General features: G+C 46.7%; 2 protein-coding genes across 6 annotated transcripts in view; both read right to left on the reverse strand.

The window, feature by feature from the left end:
- On the reverse strand, positions 1 to 4,382 carry LOC139554473 (casein kinase II subunit beta). Of its 2 annotated transcripts, none has more exons than XM_071367283.1 (7): positions 4,230 to 4,382; positions 3,645 to 3,725; positions 3,244 to 3,346; positions 2,762 to 2,877; positions 2,573 to 2,648; positions 1,999 to 2,188; positions 1 to 1,779 (listed from the first exon to the last, which is right to left on the reverse strand). In XM_071367283.1, the coding sequence occupies exons 2-7, from the start codon at positions 3,714 to 3,716 to the stop codon at positions 1,689 to 1,691; spliced, it is 648 nt and encodes a 215-aa protein (XP_071223384.1). In that variant the 5' UTR covers positions 3,717 to 3,725; positions 4,230 to 4,382; the 3' UTR covers positions 1 to 1,688. The 2 variants fall into 2 exon arrangements, with proteins under 2 accessions (XP_071223384.1, XP_071223383.1); XM_071367282.1 differs by having other exon boundaries at positions 3,205 to 3,346.
- Positions 4,383 to 5,625: 1,243 nt separating this feature from the next.
- The window catches only part of LOC139554475 (protein PRRC2A-like), a 47,859-nt gene continuing 35,285 nt past the window's right edge, over positions 5,626 to 18,199 (reverse strand). For all 4 annotated transcript variants that reach the window (XM_071367286.1, XM_071367288.1, XM_071367285.1 and 1 more), the window contains 4 exons: positions 16,964 to 17,223; positions 12,575 to 12,896; positions 12,088 to 12,310; positions 5,626 to 11,631 (listed from right to left, as the gene is read on the reverse strand). In XM_071367286.1, the coding sequence (XP_071223387.1) occupies positions 8,583 to 11,631; positions 12,088 to 12,310; positions 12,575 to 12,896; positions 16,964 to 17,223 (3,854 nt within the window). In that variant the 3' untranslated portion in view covers positions 5,626 to 8,582. The remainder of the gene's footprint in view (positions 11,632 to 12,087; positions 12,311 to 12,574; positions 12,897 to 16,963; positions 17,224 to 18,199) is intronic.

The following is an 18,199-nucleotide window of genomic DNA, read 5'->3' on the forward strand; positions in this document are numbered from 1 at the left end:
TGTTGTGGGAAGCCCTTTTTTATTTAACCTTTATTTAACTAGGCAAGTTGGTTAAGAACAAATTCTTATTTACAATAACAGCCTACCCCGGCCAAACCCTAAGATGGACAACACTGGGCCAATTGTGCGCTGCCCTACAGCCGGGATTCGAACCAGGGTCTGTAGTGACGCCTCTAGCACGGAGATGCAGTGCCTTAGACCGCTGCGCCGCTCGGGAGTCCTTCAAGACTGTTGAAAAAGCATTCCAGGTGACTACCTCATGAAGCTGGTTTAGAGAATGCCAAGTGTGCAAAGCTGTCATCAAGGCAAAGGACAGCTACTTAAAATAATCTAAAATCTATTTTGATTTGTTTCAATTTCTTGGTTACTACATGATTCCATGTGTTACTTCATAGTTTTGATGTCTTCACTATTATTTTACAATGTAGAAAATAGTAAAAACAAAGAAAAACCCTTGAATGAGTAGGTGTGTCCAAACTTTTGACTGGTACTGTACATTCATTCTAATCTTGACAAATCCATCCTTACTGTTCTGAAATCAAATCATATATCAAGCATTCTACCTTTTGCCACAAGGACTCAAACGCACATGTGCAGTAAGGTGATGAAACCCCTACTACATCACAAACAAAAAACTTCTCCCAAATAGAAGCAGATTTTCTGTCGCTATATTTTACATAAATATTTATACTATAATGTGTGGAGGGTCACCAGTCAAGCCAGTGCAGTTGTGGAGAGAGATGTGTCCTGTTGTAGTGATACTAGCCCAGCAACATGTGACAGAGCTGACATTCTCACCATGCAGTACCAGAACAAACAGGACTGTTGTTTTGGGTGACGCACACAGAGACAGTAGGTGGATTGGTATGTCTTTTCTGGGTCCTTCTAGAACATTTAATTCATTTCAGGTTTATTCGTGTCTATCCTACGTCACACATATACAAATTCAAAGCTATAATGTGTCCTAGACTCGCACTTCCTGTAAACCACAAATCACAGCGCGCATCTCTCTGTTTAAGGCAAATTTGACAGAACACTATTGTGAATGACTGCCTTGACACACTGGCCTCAGGGAGTGTCACACAATAAAAGAGTGATACAAGCCTGAGTGTGTGCCTTGGTAAAACAATGGTTTACAGAAGCAGGTGAGATGGCAACACCCTTAGTGACAGATCGTGTCCTTATCATCAACCAAGCAGTCTCTGTGAGAGCCAGCCAGTGTACATGTGTATGGGGGTAGAGTAGGGATTGCTATTCAACCAGTGGTGACGTTCTACCACGACCCTTTACCAAACCGTGCCAAAGACAGGACAGAAAAAAAACAGAACATGGCGAGAGTTCATCAGGGCAAAATGGGGTAATTTCACAAAAGGAAACAGTAGCGTCAAATCCAATAACATCCATGGACTTTCTTTCCCTCCCCCTTTTCTGTTTTGGCACTGGTGAGTTTGGTAACAGACACATGTAATTCTAAGTGTGTGTGTGTGTGTGTGTGTGAGGGTTTGGGATAGAACCTGTGCGTTTGTCTCGCTCACATTACATTTTTTACACATTGTTCTCAAACGTCCTAACCTAAACCAAATAATAAAGTCTGCAGGACGGGGAGGAGGCATCTGTATGGAGCTTGGTGCAGCTGACCCATCCCCTCATAATCCTCATCTTCTCTCCCTTCTCTTTCTCTCTGGGCTTTAGCGGATGGCTTTGACAGGGCTCTTGAAGCTGGAGGCTGCTTGCAGCTGGAGCTGGTAGGCCATGGGGTGAATCTTGAATCCATAAAGCCTGTTGTGAGGACATGAGAATTCATTAGATCTTGATGAGCGTGTGATAGGGGTCTATGAAGAGATTCTATTATGGTAGCACTTATTTTACATGACTGTTTCCTATGGTATGTACCTGATATTTATTAGGAAATTGATCTAGGACTTGCTTTCAGTGAGTTACGTGGGAATGACATGAAAAGGCACAACCCTATTTTAGGGTGACACAGTTGTACTTGACCTTGGCACAAACTGGTTGGCAGGCCTCTTGGGCCTGTACTCAGGGTGCACCATGAAGAGCATGTGTGGGAATCCAGTGCCGAAGTAGGCCCCGTCCGTGTGGTGGTGCCGGGAGGACTTGGGCGTGTACACGTCCATACACTTAGGGCAGTACAGCTTCACCATAGCCTCGCCTGGGATATCTGACAGACCTAGGGAGGGATAGGGGGAGAGTTTAGAGACGTTACTGGTCTGAAGTTATTATGAAATGCTCGAGGACACACTACTGTATTCATCCAGGTGTCTTTTGGAAACAAGATTAGATTTGACACGGATCGTAATACATTCAAATATTACACAGAGGATTCAACGATACAGTACACGGAGGATCTGCGTAGCATAGTTTGGGTTCGGAAAGCAATGTGGCTGGATACCCAGAATTGTTTCTGTCTTTGGCACACGAATATTCAAAGCCAAGATACAAATGTTGCTCTTTGAGGTTAATCAAAACAACCCTTAAGTCTTATACGGTCAATTACTTGTCCCCACACTAGGCGTGGGTGGTAATGGTTGAAACAAGACAGACACACACTCACCAATGGGCAACATGGGCTGGTTCTCACAATAGACGCGGGGGCAGTAGCCAAAGTCCCCCTGTTGATACTTCTCTAACTGAGAAAGAGAGATAGAGATCAATTTGAAAAACATTTCAAAAGAAATGCTGCATACATGTGATATGCAGCCTCTCAACAAACATTGTAAACAGAGAAAGGTAGTCGCTGTACCATCTGAGCGATGCCCCTGTTGGTGAGGATGTATCGTGCGTGGATCAGCCCGTAAAGCATCTCCGCTGCCTGCTCTATGAGGTCACTCTGGTTGGGGTTGTCCTCCAGCTCCTCATCTGTGGAACATAGGAGGGAAGAGCTTATAAGAGAGGGGAAGAGGCCACTCATATGTTCTGATTTAAAGATTACTCACAAAAGCATAATTGTGTACATAACTGTGACGTCTTTACACATGCTAAAGATATCGGCATCTAATACAGCAACCCAAAAATATTGAATTGGGTGTTTTAGTGCTGGGCTAGAACAAACACTTGCCACACTATAACTCAGGATCAGGGTTAGTGACCACTGAGGCAATTTAGTGTGCGTACATAACTTTAACACTGAGGTGATGCAACAATAATATTTGTATTCTGATCTAAATTGTGTGGGATGTTCTGTACTTCCGAGTGCAGTAGAGATGGTTCTGGAGTTGGGCTGACCTGGTTCTAGGTCCAGGATCATGTCCAGGGCCTGGCGATAGTGGGGAACCTGCTCATTGAGCCCAGTCAGGTTGAACTTGTCCTGGATGTAGTCCTCATCCACCTGCCAATGGAGGAGAGGACAGAAGCGGTGACAGAAGTTAGCGACAAATGCCAGACCTATTCATGCATGAAAGTGAGTTTGTGTAGTGAGGGGTGGCTGTGAATAACAGGATTTTACTCGAGCACTACTCAACTCACTACCTGCCTATCAATACCGTGGTTAGCTGATTCAGGTGTGTAGGGCTGAAGCAAAAACCTGCACATCCAGGATAAAGGATTGGCCACCCCTGTCTTAGCTTACATTCACTTTTTGGTCTATGAGTTTGGCTATATTGCCCTGGGTGCTGTTAGATACTGACCTCACAGAAGAACTCGTTTCCCCTCAGTCCACAGAACCAGGAGATCCATGACACTTCCTCTGAACTGCTCATCTCGGGAGACTAAAGGGTAAAGACATTCAACAACAGAGGCATTCAGTCATGTGAAAACGGCGGTTGATAGTTCAGCAACACAAAAATATCATAGGTAGCGAGCTACAATAAAAAAGACAAACATAATTATATCAAAACCATAAGAGCAATTAGCTAGGTAACTAGAAAACGTTAACTGTAGGTTTACCTAGTTAGCTACCGTTACCGCGCAAATGTGTAGTTAACGTTAGTTGACATTGGAAGTGTACGAAATAAGGATATTACCCATGAAAATACCTATGTTACATCAACAATCATAATTAGTAGCGTACCCAAGTTTGCTAAATGACCAGCTGAAAATGATAGCTAGCTAAGTTACATCCTTAGCTAGCAGCTAACGTTAAAGCCAGGTGGAAATTCAATATGGCGCATCGTCCAAACTGGGCCGCATTACATTTGATCAGTTTTCAGTCGCAAGTCCTCTTAGCTATAGCATATCTCACATTAATACATGTAGTAATTCTGGTAACTTACCCCCTCTTTAATGGGTTTAACGCAAGTAAAATATAAGAAACGTAATATTTAGTGTTGTAAATAAAATGGACACCACCTCCCAGTAAACCGCTGCAGTAGGTGTTTTCGTTGTAGGCAAATTGATGACGTACAAATTCAGAGACTATGGGTACTGTAGTTTTGAAGTCCTTCAACAACAATATTAAGAGAAAGGCCGAAAAACAGAGGTTTTATTGCGTTATGATTTTAATATATTGTCCAGTATAAAATGTAGGATGAGAACAGAATCTTCTTCTCTGGTAAATCACCAGTGAGGGCAGTCCAGAGCAGATAGATACGATTTGATTTGAATATCGAATGTATTTGTCACATGCTCCGAATACAACTTACTCACAAGCCCTTAACCAACAATGCAGTTTTAAAAAAATACCTCCAAAAAAATTAAGAGATAAGAATAACAAATTCCTCATCTGCTTGTAATGACTTTTTACAGATTATATGCCTTCTGCGGACACTGGAAGAATACCGTTCCTCATATTTTTGGGTCCTTCATGAATCATGCTGTAACAAAGGTGGCCAAGGTCTGTAGGGGAGGCTTTGGTTTTATATGGCTTGCAGTACCCAGTCAAGGATTTAGGATAACACTAAGACCAATAACCTTCAAAGCTCTAAACGGGAGTGAAAATCTCCCAGCCCTTGTTAAGACTTCTATCCCACATCATCTCAATGCAACCCAGACACTTTAATTAGGCTAAAGACTTTCTAGGTGGGAAGGCCTCGATCCTCCAAACTCTTCGTTAACAACTAAGCGCTCTATCCAGCAAGCACCCATCCATAACTGAGCAGTATTTCCCAATCAAATAAATTGGAATGTCCTATCCTCCATACACCGAACATCAATCTGCAAGACCATGATGTACAGTACCAGTCAAGTTTGGACACACCTACTCATTCAAGGGTTTTTCTTTATTGTTACTATTTTCTACATTGTAGAATAATAGTGGACATCAAAACTATGAAATAACACATATGGAATCATGTCTTCAAAGCAACCACCCTTTGCCTTGATGACAACTTTGCACACGCTTGGCATTCTCTCAACCAGCTAAAAGGAGTACCCACATATGCGGAGCACTTGTTGGCTGCTTTTCCTTCACTCTGCGGTCCAACTAATCCCAAACCATCTCAATTTCATAGTTTTGACATCTTCACTATTATTCTACAATGTTGAAAATAGTAAATATAAAGAAAAACCCTTGAATGAGTAGTGTGTGTCCAAACTTTTGACTGGTACTGTACATGCATATCAGTGCAGAGAACCACCTACCATTGCCCAGGTGCTGAAATTAATATAGATTTAATTTGTGTCAACTTCTTCACATGGCAGCAATTCATAATAAACTCAGACAAAACCAGATTTTCCATTAAAACAAAAGTTTATTCTCTGTAATTTTATTATAATAAGACACTTCTCTGCTTGTACATTGCTCCCTTGAACTTAAAAAATGGCAACATTTGTTTGTGGGAATGTAAGTTGGGGTAGACAAAAACGTTGATATATACACATGTATATATATTGGTATGTTACGGTTCCATTAATAAACCATAAATTATAGAACAGCTTTAACCACTCCAGGTACCTTGGTAATGCTGTAAATATAGTACAATCTTTGAGGTTTTCAAGAATACACTATTGTTTTCTTTAAAACATGGATACATACAATATGAGCACATCAATAGTAAGAGTTAAGGAAGGATGCAGGGCTCATGAGCCTGTGTTAAGTGTATGGCTACCAATGTTTTTTTTTTTTTCACAGGCAAGGCAAGCTGCACCCATGGATGTGGTAATGCTTAGTAGAAGTCAGTGGAAAATAAAATGTACCCACTTCATTTTTTGCCTGCCTTGGTGTATGTCAAAAATGGCATTATACCCAAGTAACTGATTATGTACTTAATTTGGATAAACATATACTTGAATGTATATACATAAAATGTATAAGAAAGAACTGTAGAATTGTCTTAATATAGTTCTTAAAACTAAGTGTGGGCAAACAAGGCAAAAGTGTTTGCCATCCACATGACCTCCCCCCCAAAAAGTTATTATATAGACACCAGAAAATGCATGCACACACAAATGCACTCAAATGCCCTACTCAAAACATCCCAAAGCTAATCTTAAAATGGTGGCTGTCAGTAAACAAACAAACCCCAACTTACAAGCAGTGAAAAATGTATGCAGATAAATAAAATAAAAAGTCATAATTTTATCCATTTTTTACTTGGATGCTGCACCCCGCCCCCATCAAATTTTCAAAACAAGCTGTAAGCCATTTTGTGAATCTGTCAGTCTACATCAAAAGTTCTAAACCCATGTATTCCCTGTAACACTCTTAGAGAATAGTATTATACCTTGCAAATGTATTTGGACACTTGGGAAATCAGTGGTGTGACAACACATCACCCTGGCCCTTTTCCACCATAGTCCAAGATTCAGTTCAATTGAGCTATATAGTTGCCACCGAGGTTTTGGAAAGGTTGTCTTGAAATAATGTACACTTTGAAAATACTTCCTCTATGGAGCTCTTGCCAGCCCGACTTTTGTTACAGGGGTCTGTCTCTTCTACAGCACAGTGCAGTTGTATTTGAGTAGAGCGCCTTCCTACATTGAGTAGGACAACATGAATATAGTAGTACAATACTCTGATGGCCAAACTTACCACTCTGGAACCAGAGTACGACACCTGCTGCATAATGTAACAAATCTGTTCAATAAAAATACACCAACCAGTTCTTTATACTATAGGAGTGGACTCATTTATCAATTGAAGAAAATAAAAAAAAATCGAAAAGAAAATAGTCAAACGGTATCTTAAAATAAGAGCATATAACTTTATATTTCTTTCTCGCAACCTGACTTGCATTTTCATTGAACAAATGTTTCCCTGACCAGAAGTTTCATGTGAAAGTATCTTGAGAAAAGAAATTGCCTCCACAGAAAATGTATTTGTTTTATTTTTTATATAAAGCATTCAAGCTATTAATTCAGTGTTCTTAGGGTAAACAAACTTGATGAACAGGAGAGACTCTTTCTTCAGCAAAACATCCTTTTTTTGCAGTGTATATAAGAGGGCTCACCCAACCCTGTTCCTGGAACACTACTGTCCTGTAGAATTTCACACCAACCCTAATCTAACACACACACACACACGTTTCTCAGAATTAGCTAGTTGATAAACTGAACCAGGTTAGTTACAACTGGGCTTGGAGCGAAAAACTACAGGAGGGTAGCTCTCCAGGAATAAGGTTCGAGACCCCTGGTATAGAACGTCTGCAGCTTGTGAGAAGAGAATGCTACGTTGAGAGAACCTTATATCTAACAGGAACAAAAGAGCAACAGAAAGTAATAAGAGCAGGTCAACAGGAACAAAGTCACCGTCTAGTTCTGAACAAGCAGCAAAGACATTGATATCAGAGACAACAATCAATGTGAGGAGAGTGTGGATGGGTGAGCAGTAGTACTTCAACTGGCCTGTTGTGGCTGTCACAGTAATTAAAGAGATGTACTTGTTCGTTGGGAGATCAAAAACTCAGAGGGAGGTGGGGGGAATTGTATAAAAAGTTATTTTAAAGACCTGCTTTGCAGAATAAAAATACACACCCCTAACTTTTTAAGGGGGGAGGGGGGGGGGGGGGGTTGAAACAAAACGGACAAGAGGCAAAGAGGGGAAACAAAACACAAAGATAATTATTTTGTATAAATCTATGGTACAATTGTTCTCGTTAAAATAAGAACCTGCACCCCCCCACCCCACGTGGGAAAATATAATGCAGATAACTGCCCTACAGAATACCACCCCAGCCCAAAGCGTGGTAGAAATATACACAGGTACATAAATATACAAATCTGCCTTCTCCTGGTTAGCCAATTTATCCAACATGTTTAACATATCATACTGCATACACACAAACTACTGCGCGTGATTGTGTATGTCTGTTATATGTCATATTGTGCTTGTAAATGCAAACACGTGTGTTTTTTTAAAAATGTTTTCCCGTCAAAAGGTGTGTGTTCAAAACGAACAAGTGTGTCTGCTGATCCTAAAACGGGGTGGAATTCTGAAGGGTGGTGGTGGGTACAACTGAAAAGGGGGGAGCAGAGTGACACTTTACAATAACGGACGGTAGATAGTAGATGGATGAAGAGCAAAAGAAGCCTAACGTGAGTGTGTACATTGTCTCCATAACTATGTATTGAACAATAATGTGCTAATATGTTAAGGGACGAGAACAGAGAGGCTGAAGGAACGACAGACAAAGGGATAAATAACAGTGGGGCGGGGTGGATGCATTTGAAATGTTTCCAGATCTTCCACTTCACTTCCTGTTTTTGGGGGAAGGCCAGTTTCCACGGCGCTCGCCGCGTTGGCCCCCTCCATTTCCGGCTCCGCCTCCACTACCACTGGGCGGGCCCCGTGGGCCTCTTCCTTCTCTTCCCTCTCTTCCTCCAGCGTTGACCCTCCTGTTCTGTCGCTCCATCCCGGGACGCTGGCTGGAGAAGCTTCTCTTGTTTGCCGCCTGCTCTTTCGCCGTCATCTCACGCTCTCCGACCCCTCCTCCTCCCCCGCCTCCACCACCTCCTCTTCCGGGTGGGTGATGATGGTGATGGGAGGAATAGGACTTCCCTCCTCCTCCCTCCCTCTCCCGGAACTCGGTGAAGTCACTACTCTCGGAGGCGGTCTCCCACTCCTCATTGGCCTGATCGGAGTTCTGGTTGGAGAAGTCGGGGGATTTGGCACCCCCTGCTGGGTTGTGGTGATGCTGAGAGTGGGCCTGGCCGGAGATGCCCTGGTTGTAGTGGTGGTGGCTGTTTGCGTTAGCACTTACAAGATGGCCACCGGTACTGTTGTTGCTGTTGTTGGTAGCCGTGGTAGTATTGGTGTTAGCATTGGGGGCATCGCCGGTTGTGGGCGCCGCGTTGGGAGTGGCGTCAGTGACATCCTGAACATAACTCTGTCCGGGCGAGGAGGGTCGTCCTCCTCCGATGACCCCGATTCCTCCGTTGATGCGAGCGGCATTCTCTCGCTCCTTCAGCCGCCGGAAGCGCGGTGGCTTATCCTGTTGATGCTGGGAGCGGCCGTGGCGACGGCGTCTCGGAGGGCGCTCAAAGCCATCACGCGGGACGCGAGGGAAGCCACGCCCATCCGGCCCAGAGAGAGGGATTGGAAGGGGCCCGCTGGAGTTGGTAGTGGGGTTAGCCATGGATTGCTGGATTCCAACTCCTCCGTTCTCTGTGGAGCCCTGTGGGGCTGGAGTAGGTGCAGCGGGTATAGACTGCAGAGGGGTTGCTCCTCCCTGATTCTGAGCTTGGCTTCCGTCCGCTGCCTTCTCCTTCTTCTCCCCACTGGTTCCGCGACCCGTGTCTTTGGGTGCGGCCGACTGCATTGGGGCCTGATGCTTGCGGACCGAGGCTAAGGACTTGGAGGCCCAGCCGTGAGGGTCGGCCCGAGATCCTGACCTGTGACCTCCAGCCATTCCTCCTCCACCACCACTTTTATAGATACCTCCTCCCCCACCACCTCCTCCTCCCCCGCCACCTCCTCCCCTTCCCCTCCTGGAAGGCACACCTCTGGGGGTGAACACCCGGGCATGGGAGCCTCTGGGTGGGGCGGAGCCGCTACCGGTAACGTTATCTGTGCCGCTGCCGTTCTTGGTGCTGGACTTGCGGTCTTCTTTGTCCGACTGGGCTAGGTCACTCTCGCTGCCCGTCTCAGACCCCCTCTGCCTCCTCCTCTTTGGGACCTCCTCGTATTCAGAACCCTCGCTGCGGGTCTCGCTCTGATTACGGGCGCGGCCCGGGTTGGCCTGCGACCCCCCTCGGCCGCGCCTTCCCCCCGATGCCTCGTCGTAGCCTCCGCCGGATCGGTAGTCTCGGCTGCTCCTGCTGCCCGCTGCCCTGCCACGGCTAACGCTGCCACCCCCGGCCATGCCCGTGTAGGTGCCTCGGTAACCCCGGCCGCGCCCGTAGAACTCGCCACCTCGCCCGACTCTGCTGCCACGGGCCGAGACGCTGTGGTAGGACGCACCACCGCCCCTCTCGAAGGAACGCTCTCTGTCCCGCCTGTTAGAGGGGTGGCCGGAGTACCCTGATGAGGGGGTGGGGTTGACCCCATTTTTGGGCCCCTTACCCACTCCTCCTCGTTCGTTTGCTGCTCGATCCTTCCCTCCGTTTCTGGGTTTAGGACCGGTCTGAGCCGGCTCTTCTTTACCAGACACTGCAGCGAAGCTCTGTGGGCCGGAGGATCCTTCCTGCTTGACTGATGAATGGCCTCCATCTTGTCTTTCGTCTTTGTCTTTTCCGAAGCCGCCGCTGGTCTTTTCTCCTCCCTCGCCCTCCCCTCCTCCATCTCTCTTCAGCACAGGCCTCTTGATAGGCCCCGCCCTCTTGTTGGTGTTGCCGCCTCCCGATTGGCCACCGGCGGGTTTGTTGTGGTCAGACGCTGTTGGGTGATTGGATGAATCCTCCCCTCCGCGGGAGTTTCCACCCATTGCTCTCCTGTTGTGTGAGGAGGGGACCCCTGTGTTGCTGCTGCCAGGCCTTGGCCCCCACTGGGTCTCAGTCTTGTGTTCCCTCCCGCCTCGCTCCCTCTGGTTGGGCTTGGGGTCACGGTGGTGGTGCTGCTCCTGGCCCTGCCTCTGCTGCTGGGACTGCTGAGATGTCACAGAGGACTGAGAGTGGCTGTGGCCAGAGCCCATCTTATCCTGCTTCATTTCTCTGCTGCTTCCTGCTTCATGTCTCTGCCCGGTTCCTGTGTCGGCCTCGCGCTGAGGTGGGAGGTGATGCAGGACCGCCTTTCCACTGCCGTCCTCCCTGGATGAGGAAGAGGAGGATGAGCAGGAGGAGAGGGACGGCTGTTGGAGCAAGGGCGGGGGGTCACCCTTCTTCGGGGCTTCGCCTCCTCTCTCACCGCGGCCATTCTCGGGCTTGTGGAGATGGAAGTGGGAGGGGGCTTGATGTTGTTGATGACCATGGTGTTGAGGGTGGTGGGAGTTGTTATTCTCCAGGGGGGAGAGGTCAGTGCGCCCGTTGCGGTCGTACTGGGGGCGGGGGCCCCCCCAGATCTGGCCCTGTTGCTGGCCGCCCTTGTGGCTCTGGCCCTCATCCTGGTGGCCGAAGCCTCCACCACTCCCCCTCTGTTGCTGCTGCTGCTGGTGGGGGGCCATGCGGGAGCCCTGGTCGGGGAAGTTGCTGTAGTTGCCCCGGCCTCCCATGTAGGACTGGTGGTGGTGACTGCCTCCTCCCTGGCCCCCCACCTGAGTGCCCACAGGTGGTGGGGTCTGGTTGGAGGAGCCCGAGCCAGAGTTTGGCTGCTGGATGGGGCCTAGCCCTCCCTCTCGCAAACCACGGACTGGAGGGGTGTCACTCCTAAAATAAAGACCAGAGATTTTATAAAAGACACTTATGGAAACCGCATCCTGTACTTACAACACTGACTCATTCAAATATTTATAATCTAATGTGATTTCAACTAATACATATTTTCCTATTCAATCAGTATTGTATGATCTGACAATTAAAGGGATACTTCAGGATTTGGGCAACTTTATCTTTATCTACTTCCCTAGAGTCAGATGAACTCGTGGATACATTTTTTATTTCTCTGTCCAGTATTAATTTAGAGGTAGTTTCGCAAGCCAATGCTAACAAGCGTTAGCACAATGACTGGAAGTCTAACGCTAGTTCGCAATTGCGCTAGAGCTAGCTAGCAACTTCCTATAAAAAGTAGGCAAAGAAATGGTTTCCACACGTAAATCTGACTTTGGGGAAGTAGATTAGTAGTATCCCTTTAAATGATTGACATTTGACCCCCCCCCGTCTTACCTAGTCCCATTGCCACTGACATTGTCCTCTTCCAGAGCCTGCTTCTGTCTCAGAGGGGAACTCAGTCCCCTGCCTTCGCTGACCGCAGGGAACACCTCCGGCCCCCAGGCCAGTTTGGGGTCCATAGGGGGCGTCCCCCGGTGGGGGTGTCCCGGGTGCTGCTGCCTGTCGAAGTTCTCCGAACCAGAGCCCCCCGAATCGGAGCGCTCTCGTCCCATCATCCCTGCAACAGAGATGTGTCACGTTAGAAAAGTCACACAATTATTCAAATTTTGTCTGACAACCTGGTGCTATTTCTTATAGCATTTTAACTTTATTGCATTACCATAATCTCTACGGGCTAAATCCTACATTTAATTCTGGTTTGCACAAATCTCCCATTGACCTCAATAGAGGATTTACAATGTTTTGTTTCTTCACAAAACTAAGTTCCATGCAAATTCAGATTCAGCTCTATGACAATATGCCTACTCCTTAACCACACTACCTGCGTGTTGCATGTTGGGCGGATAGTAGTCCATGGGTCCTGGAGGGCGACCCTGCATGCCCCCCTGCATCATCCGGGGGTCCATGTAGGGCATCATCATCCAGCGGGGGTCAAAGTTCATGGGCAGGGGGCCGCGGCCCATGGAGCCCTGCGGAGGGTACTGCAGGGGCCCAGACTGCTGCTGCTTGGGACCCTGGGTCTGAGGGGTGGCACCTGGGCCCTGCTGCTGAGGTGACTGCTGAGGCGGGAGCTGCTGCTGACTCTGTTGGGCTGCTTGGCTGTGCTGCTGCTGCCACTGCTGCTGCTGCTTCATCAGCTGCTCCTGAAGACACCAAGTGGGCGAGATATTATAATAATAAATAAATAAGCCATTTAGGAGACCCTTTATCCAAAGCGGCTTAGTCACGCGGGTAGGGCTGGGAGATATATCAAGTTAATTCGATTAATTAGAATGTTTGTTTTAGCGCAAAAAATTCCAAATGCATGCATCGGGAGAATCAAATTATTTAGTTTTTCCGATTTTATGCGCGTTTATGTCCGCTTGTTCTTATCTTATCTTTTTGGTCTGGTCTCCTTCGCTTCTTTTGTGCTGAGTGCACCTTCCCACTCAAACACATACACCAAGCCCCTCCCCCTGCCACTCGCAACAACAAAGATGAAAGATCACTTCTTCCTCTCTGACAACAAGCAGTTTCAACTCACTATTTTGCATTTGCGGTTTGGTCCAACAGAATCGGTCATACTCTATGTACACTGAAACACATGGAGAAATGTTACTGTAATAGAGGAAAACGTAACCTTATGTCTCAACTCCAATAAATGACAAAGAGCAGACCCTACAAAGAGCAGGGCCTCCCGAGTGGCGCAGCGGTCTAAGGCACTGCATCACAGTGCTAGCGGCGTCACTACAGATCTTGGTTCGATAAAGGGGCTGTGTCGCAGCCAGCCGCGACCAGGAGACCCATGAAGCGGCACACAATTGGCCCAGCGTCGCCCGGATTAGGGGGGCGTTTGGCTGCCGGGATGTCCTTGTCCCATCGCGCTCTAGCGCCACGTGTCGGGCCGAGCGCATGCACAATGACACTGTAGCCAAGTGTACAATGTTTCCTCTGACACACTGGTGCGGCTGGCGTCCGGGTTAAGCGAGCATTGTGTCAAGAAGCAGTGCGGCTTGGCGGGGTCGTGTTTAGGAGGACGCATGGCTCTGAAGCTTCGAGTCCGTACGGGAGTTGCAGTGAAGGGACAAGACTAACTACCAATTGGATATCATGAAATTGGGGAGAAAAACCGGCAAAACTTTTTTTTAATACAAATTTTAATAAAATTACAAAAAATAACTGAAATATCACATATACATAAGTATTCAGACCCTTTGCTATGAGACTCGAAATTGAGCTCAGGTGCATCCTGTTTCCATTGATCATCCTTGAGATGTTTCTACAACTTGATTGGAGTCCACCTGTGGTAAATTCAATTGATTGGACATGATTTGGAAAGGCACACACCTGTCTATATAAAGTCCCACAGTTGGCAGTGCAAGTCAGAGCAAAAACCAAGCCATGAGGTCGAAGGAATTGTCGGTAGAGCTCCGAGACAGGATTGTGTCGAGGCACAGATCTGGGGAAGGGAACAAAACAATGTCTGCAGCATTGAAGGTCCCCAAGAACACAGTGGACTCCATCATTCTTAAATGGAAGAAGTTTGGAACCACCAAGACTAACTAGATTTGGCCACCCGGCCAAACTGAGCAATCGGGGGAGAAGGGCCTTGGTCAGGGAGGAGACCAAGAACCTGATGGTTACTCTGACAGAGCTCTAGAGTTCCTCTGTGGAGACTAGAGAACCTACCAGAAGAACAACAATCTCTGCAGCACTCCACCAATCAGGGATTCACAGTAGAGATGCCAGACAGAAGCCACTCCTCAGTAAGAAGAACATGACAGCCCACTTGGAGTTTGCCAAAACATTTACATTTACATTTAAGTCATTTAGCAGACGCTCTTATCCAGAGCGACTTACAAGTTGGTGCATTCACCTTATGATGTCCAGTGGAACAACCACTTTACAATAGTGCATCTAACTCTAAGGGGGGGGGGGGGTTAGAAGGATTACTTTATCCTATCCTAGGTATTCCTTAAAGAGGTGGGGTTTCAGGTGTCTCCGGAAGGTGGTGATTGATTCCGCTGACCTGGCGTCGTGGGGGAGTTTGTTCCACCATTGGGGTGCCAGAGCAGCGAACAGTTTTGACTGGGCTGAGCGGGAGCTGTACTTCCTCAGAGGTAGGGAGGCGAGCAGGCCAGAGGTGGATGAACGCAGTGCCCTTGTTTGGGTGTAGGGCCTGATCAGAGCCTGAAGGTACGGAGGTGCCGTTCCCCTCACAGCTCCGTAGGCAAGCACCATGGTCTTGTAGCGGATGCGAGCTTCAACTGGAAGCCAGTGGAGAGAGCGGAGGAGCGGGGTGACGTGAGAGAACTTGGGAAGGTTGAACACCAGACGGGCTGCGGCGTTCTGGATGAGTTGTAGGGGTTTAATCGCACAGGCAGGGAGCCCAGCCAACAGCGAGTTGCAGTAATCCAGACGGGAGATGACAAGTGCCTGGATTAGGACCTGCGCCGCTTCCTGTGTGAGGCAGGGTCGTACTCTGCGAATGTTGTAGAGCATGAACCTACAGGAACGGGTCACCCGTTCCTGTAGGCACCTAAAGGACTCAAGATTTCTCTGGTCTGATGAAACCAAGATTTAACTGAATGCCAAGTGTCACGTCTGGCGTAAACGAGGCCCCGCTCATCACCTGGCCAATACCATCCATACGGTGAAGCATGGTGGTGGCAGCATCATGCTGTGGGGATGTTTTTCTGCGGCAGGGACTGGGAGACCAGTCAGGATCGAGGCAAAGATGAACGGAGCAAAGTACAGAGAGATCCTTGATGAAAACCTGCTCCAGAGCACTCAGGACCTCAGACTGGGGTGAAGGTTCACCTTCCAACAGGACAACGACACTAAGTACACAGTTAAGAGAAAGCAGGAGTGGCTTCAGGAAAAGTCTCAATGTCCTTGAGTGGCCCAGCCAGAGCACGGAATTGAACCCAATCGAACATCTCTGGAGAGACGTGAAAATAGCTGTGCAGCGACGCTCCACATCCAATCTGACAGAGCTTGAGAGGATCTGCAGAGAATGGGAGAAACTCCCCAAATGCAGGTGTGCCAAGCTTGTAGCGTCATACCCAAAAAGACTCGAGGCTGTAATCGCTGCCAAAGGTACCTCAACAAAGTACTGAGTCTGAATACTTATGTAAATGTCATGTTTTATATATTTAAAAAAAAAATAAAAATTACACAAAAATAATGTTTTGGTCTACTCTATGAGGTAGAGAGTGTAGATTGATGATGGGGGGGAAAAACTATTACAGCCTTATTCTAAAATGGATTCAATGTAACAATGTGGAAAAAGTCAAGGGGTCTGAATACTTTCCGAATGCACTGTATATTGCTATTCATTATAATTATAAAGGAAAAAACAAACAAACGTGTTATATCAGCACTCCTACTCAGACTGAATTCGAACACAGATTATTTATAGCGTTTGTTGTATTGGGACTGCAGTCATAAAATGGAGCCACAAAAAGGTAGTGGTAAATTCCTCAAACTGGCACGTTGGGAAGGATAAGCCAATCTGAAATGCAGCGTCAGACAGAACAACTACTCTGGTCCCACATTGATTTGGTTTGTATTGATCGGGGGTTCTTTTCTGGGACAGTGAATGGAGCGGTTTGCTTGCTTTGTAGAATGGAACTTCAATTTTGGATGTGAAAGGGACAATAGACACCCCAAATACATCGATTTGACTGGGCTTCATCCCCCACGTGTATGTCTCGGCTCTTGTCTACGTCACATCAGTTTTAACAGATTTTATTTTATTAGGATTTCTTAGTCCAAATAGTCCTCATCTTCGATGAGTCCTTAAACTTTAAAATACAATTTACAAAACAGACATAATACACTGACATATTGACATGTAAAGAAAAAGCATATTTACAAAAGTAAATAAAACATTTAGTAATTTTGCTGCACTGAAATCTAGAAATAATTTCCTATGTACTCCCATATTTGTTTACTCACAATACCCTCTAATATCTTACTGAGTGAAGGGAGTAGGTAGACTGATTGGTCGACTATTGGCAGGCGTAAAGGGTTCGTTGTCTTTCGGGATTGGACACATCTTAGCATGCTTCCATACATTTGGAAATTGACCCTTTTCCAGTGACCAATTAAATATGTATTTCAGTCGAGCTGCAATCTGTGGAGCAGCATAGCGAACCAAATGTAGTCCTTAAGATCATTACCCATAAATGTACATTTGGTAATGACTTCAATAGGTTATTAGACTGACCTGTTGCTGCCTCTGAAAGCGGGGAGGCAGGGACTTCTGGTACTTGGAGAAGCCCTGTCCGGGGAGGGCACTGGCTTGGCGACCTGCTCCTCCTCCCATGCCCTCTACCTTCATTGGGTCTACCACTCCTCCACCACCACCTCCTCCGCTGCGGACGTGAGCACTACCTAGGATCTCCTCCTTCCCTTCCCCAGGCACCAGGACCTCCAGAGGGGGCTGCTGCAGCTGGGGAGTGGGGGGCTGGGGATACACCTGGGCATCTGGATGGAGGAAGGGGAGAGAATACAGCAATGATATACCACTGGTTGTTGGAAGAGGTAAGCAGATGTGAACGAGCACAAGTAACATGCTATCAAATTTGAAGGAAGGTCAACAGAGGTACTATTGTGAATTTAAGATGTTGATAAATCAACAACTTCAAAGATACACAACTGTTTGGCGAAATCCATATTAGCCGTTTGTCTATGGCCCAAACAGACTTTTCTTTAGAGATATCCATGTCAAACGGCTAAGCAAGTTGAACTATGTAGACAACACCAGATTGCCGAGTCAAAACTATGGCTGTTACGGTGACCGTATCACAACCACGAGTCATGACCACAGTCATATGCCACGTGACCGTTTAGTCACAGTAAATAGGCTTCTTCAAAACTGCCCTCTGATGTCGATGATAGTCATTAGTAGCCTACCAAATTTGCAAACCACCAGTTGCTAATGGCCTGGTACTCAGCGCTCTATTGTCCCTCTAGTCACACTGACATCAATGCAAATGCCTTTGAAAATAAAATCAAACACTTTTTGCCGGAAGAAATGGCAGCAGTTTTAAGGGCGCATAACCAATTGTGCTATTATGCTTTTTTCCCTCTTTGCGTTATTTGTAACTTAATTTGAACATAATGTTTCTGCCACCGTATCTTAAGGCAAAAAAGAGCTTCTGGATATCAGGACAGCGATCACTCACCTCGGGTTGAAGAAAACAATCTTTGTCTAACAAGCAGGACGCATAGGCTGTACTTCAGAAACCCGACAAGGCCGACATTATTGGCAAGAGAAAGAGACGCAGGTACAGAGGACACAGAGCAGGGTGCCTCGTAAGGATCCGGAAAAGGCGAGTGGGAAAGCTGCCTTTACTGTCAGTATTACTTGCCAACGTACAATCATTGGACAATAAATTAGACGAGGTATGATCACGAATATCCTACCAACGGGACATCAAAAACTGTAACATCTTATGTT

This window comes from Salvelinus alpinus, chromosome 26 (genome assembly GCF_045679555.1).
Source record: "Salvelinus alpinus chromosome 26, SLU_Salpinus.1, whole genome shotgun sequence".
Classification (NCBI taxonomy): Eukaryota; Metazoa; Chordata; class Actinopteri; order Salmoniformes; family Salmonidae; genus Salvelinus; species Salvelinus alpinus.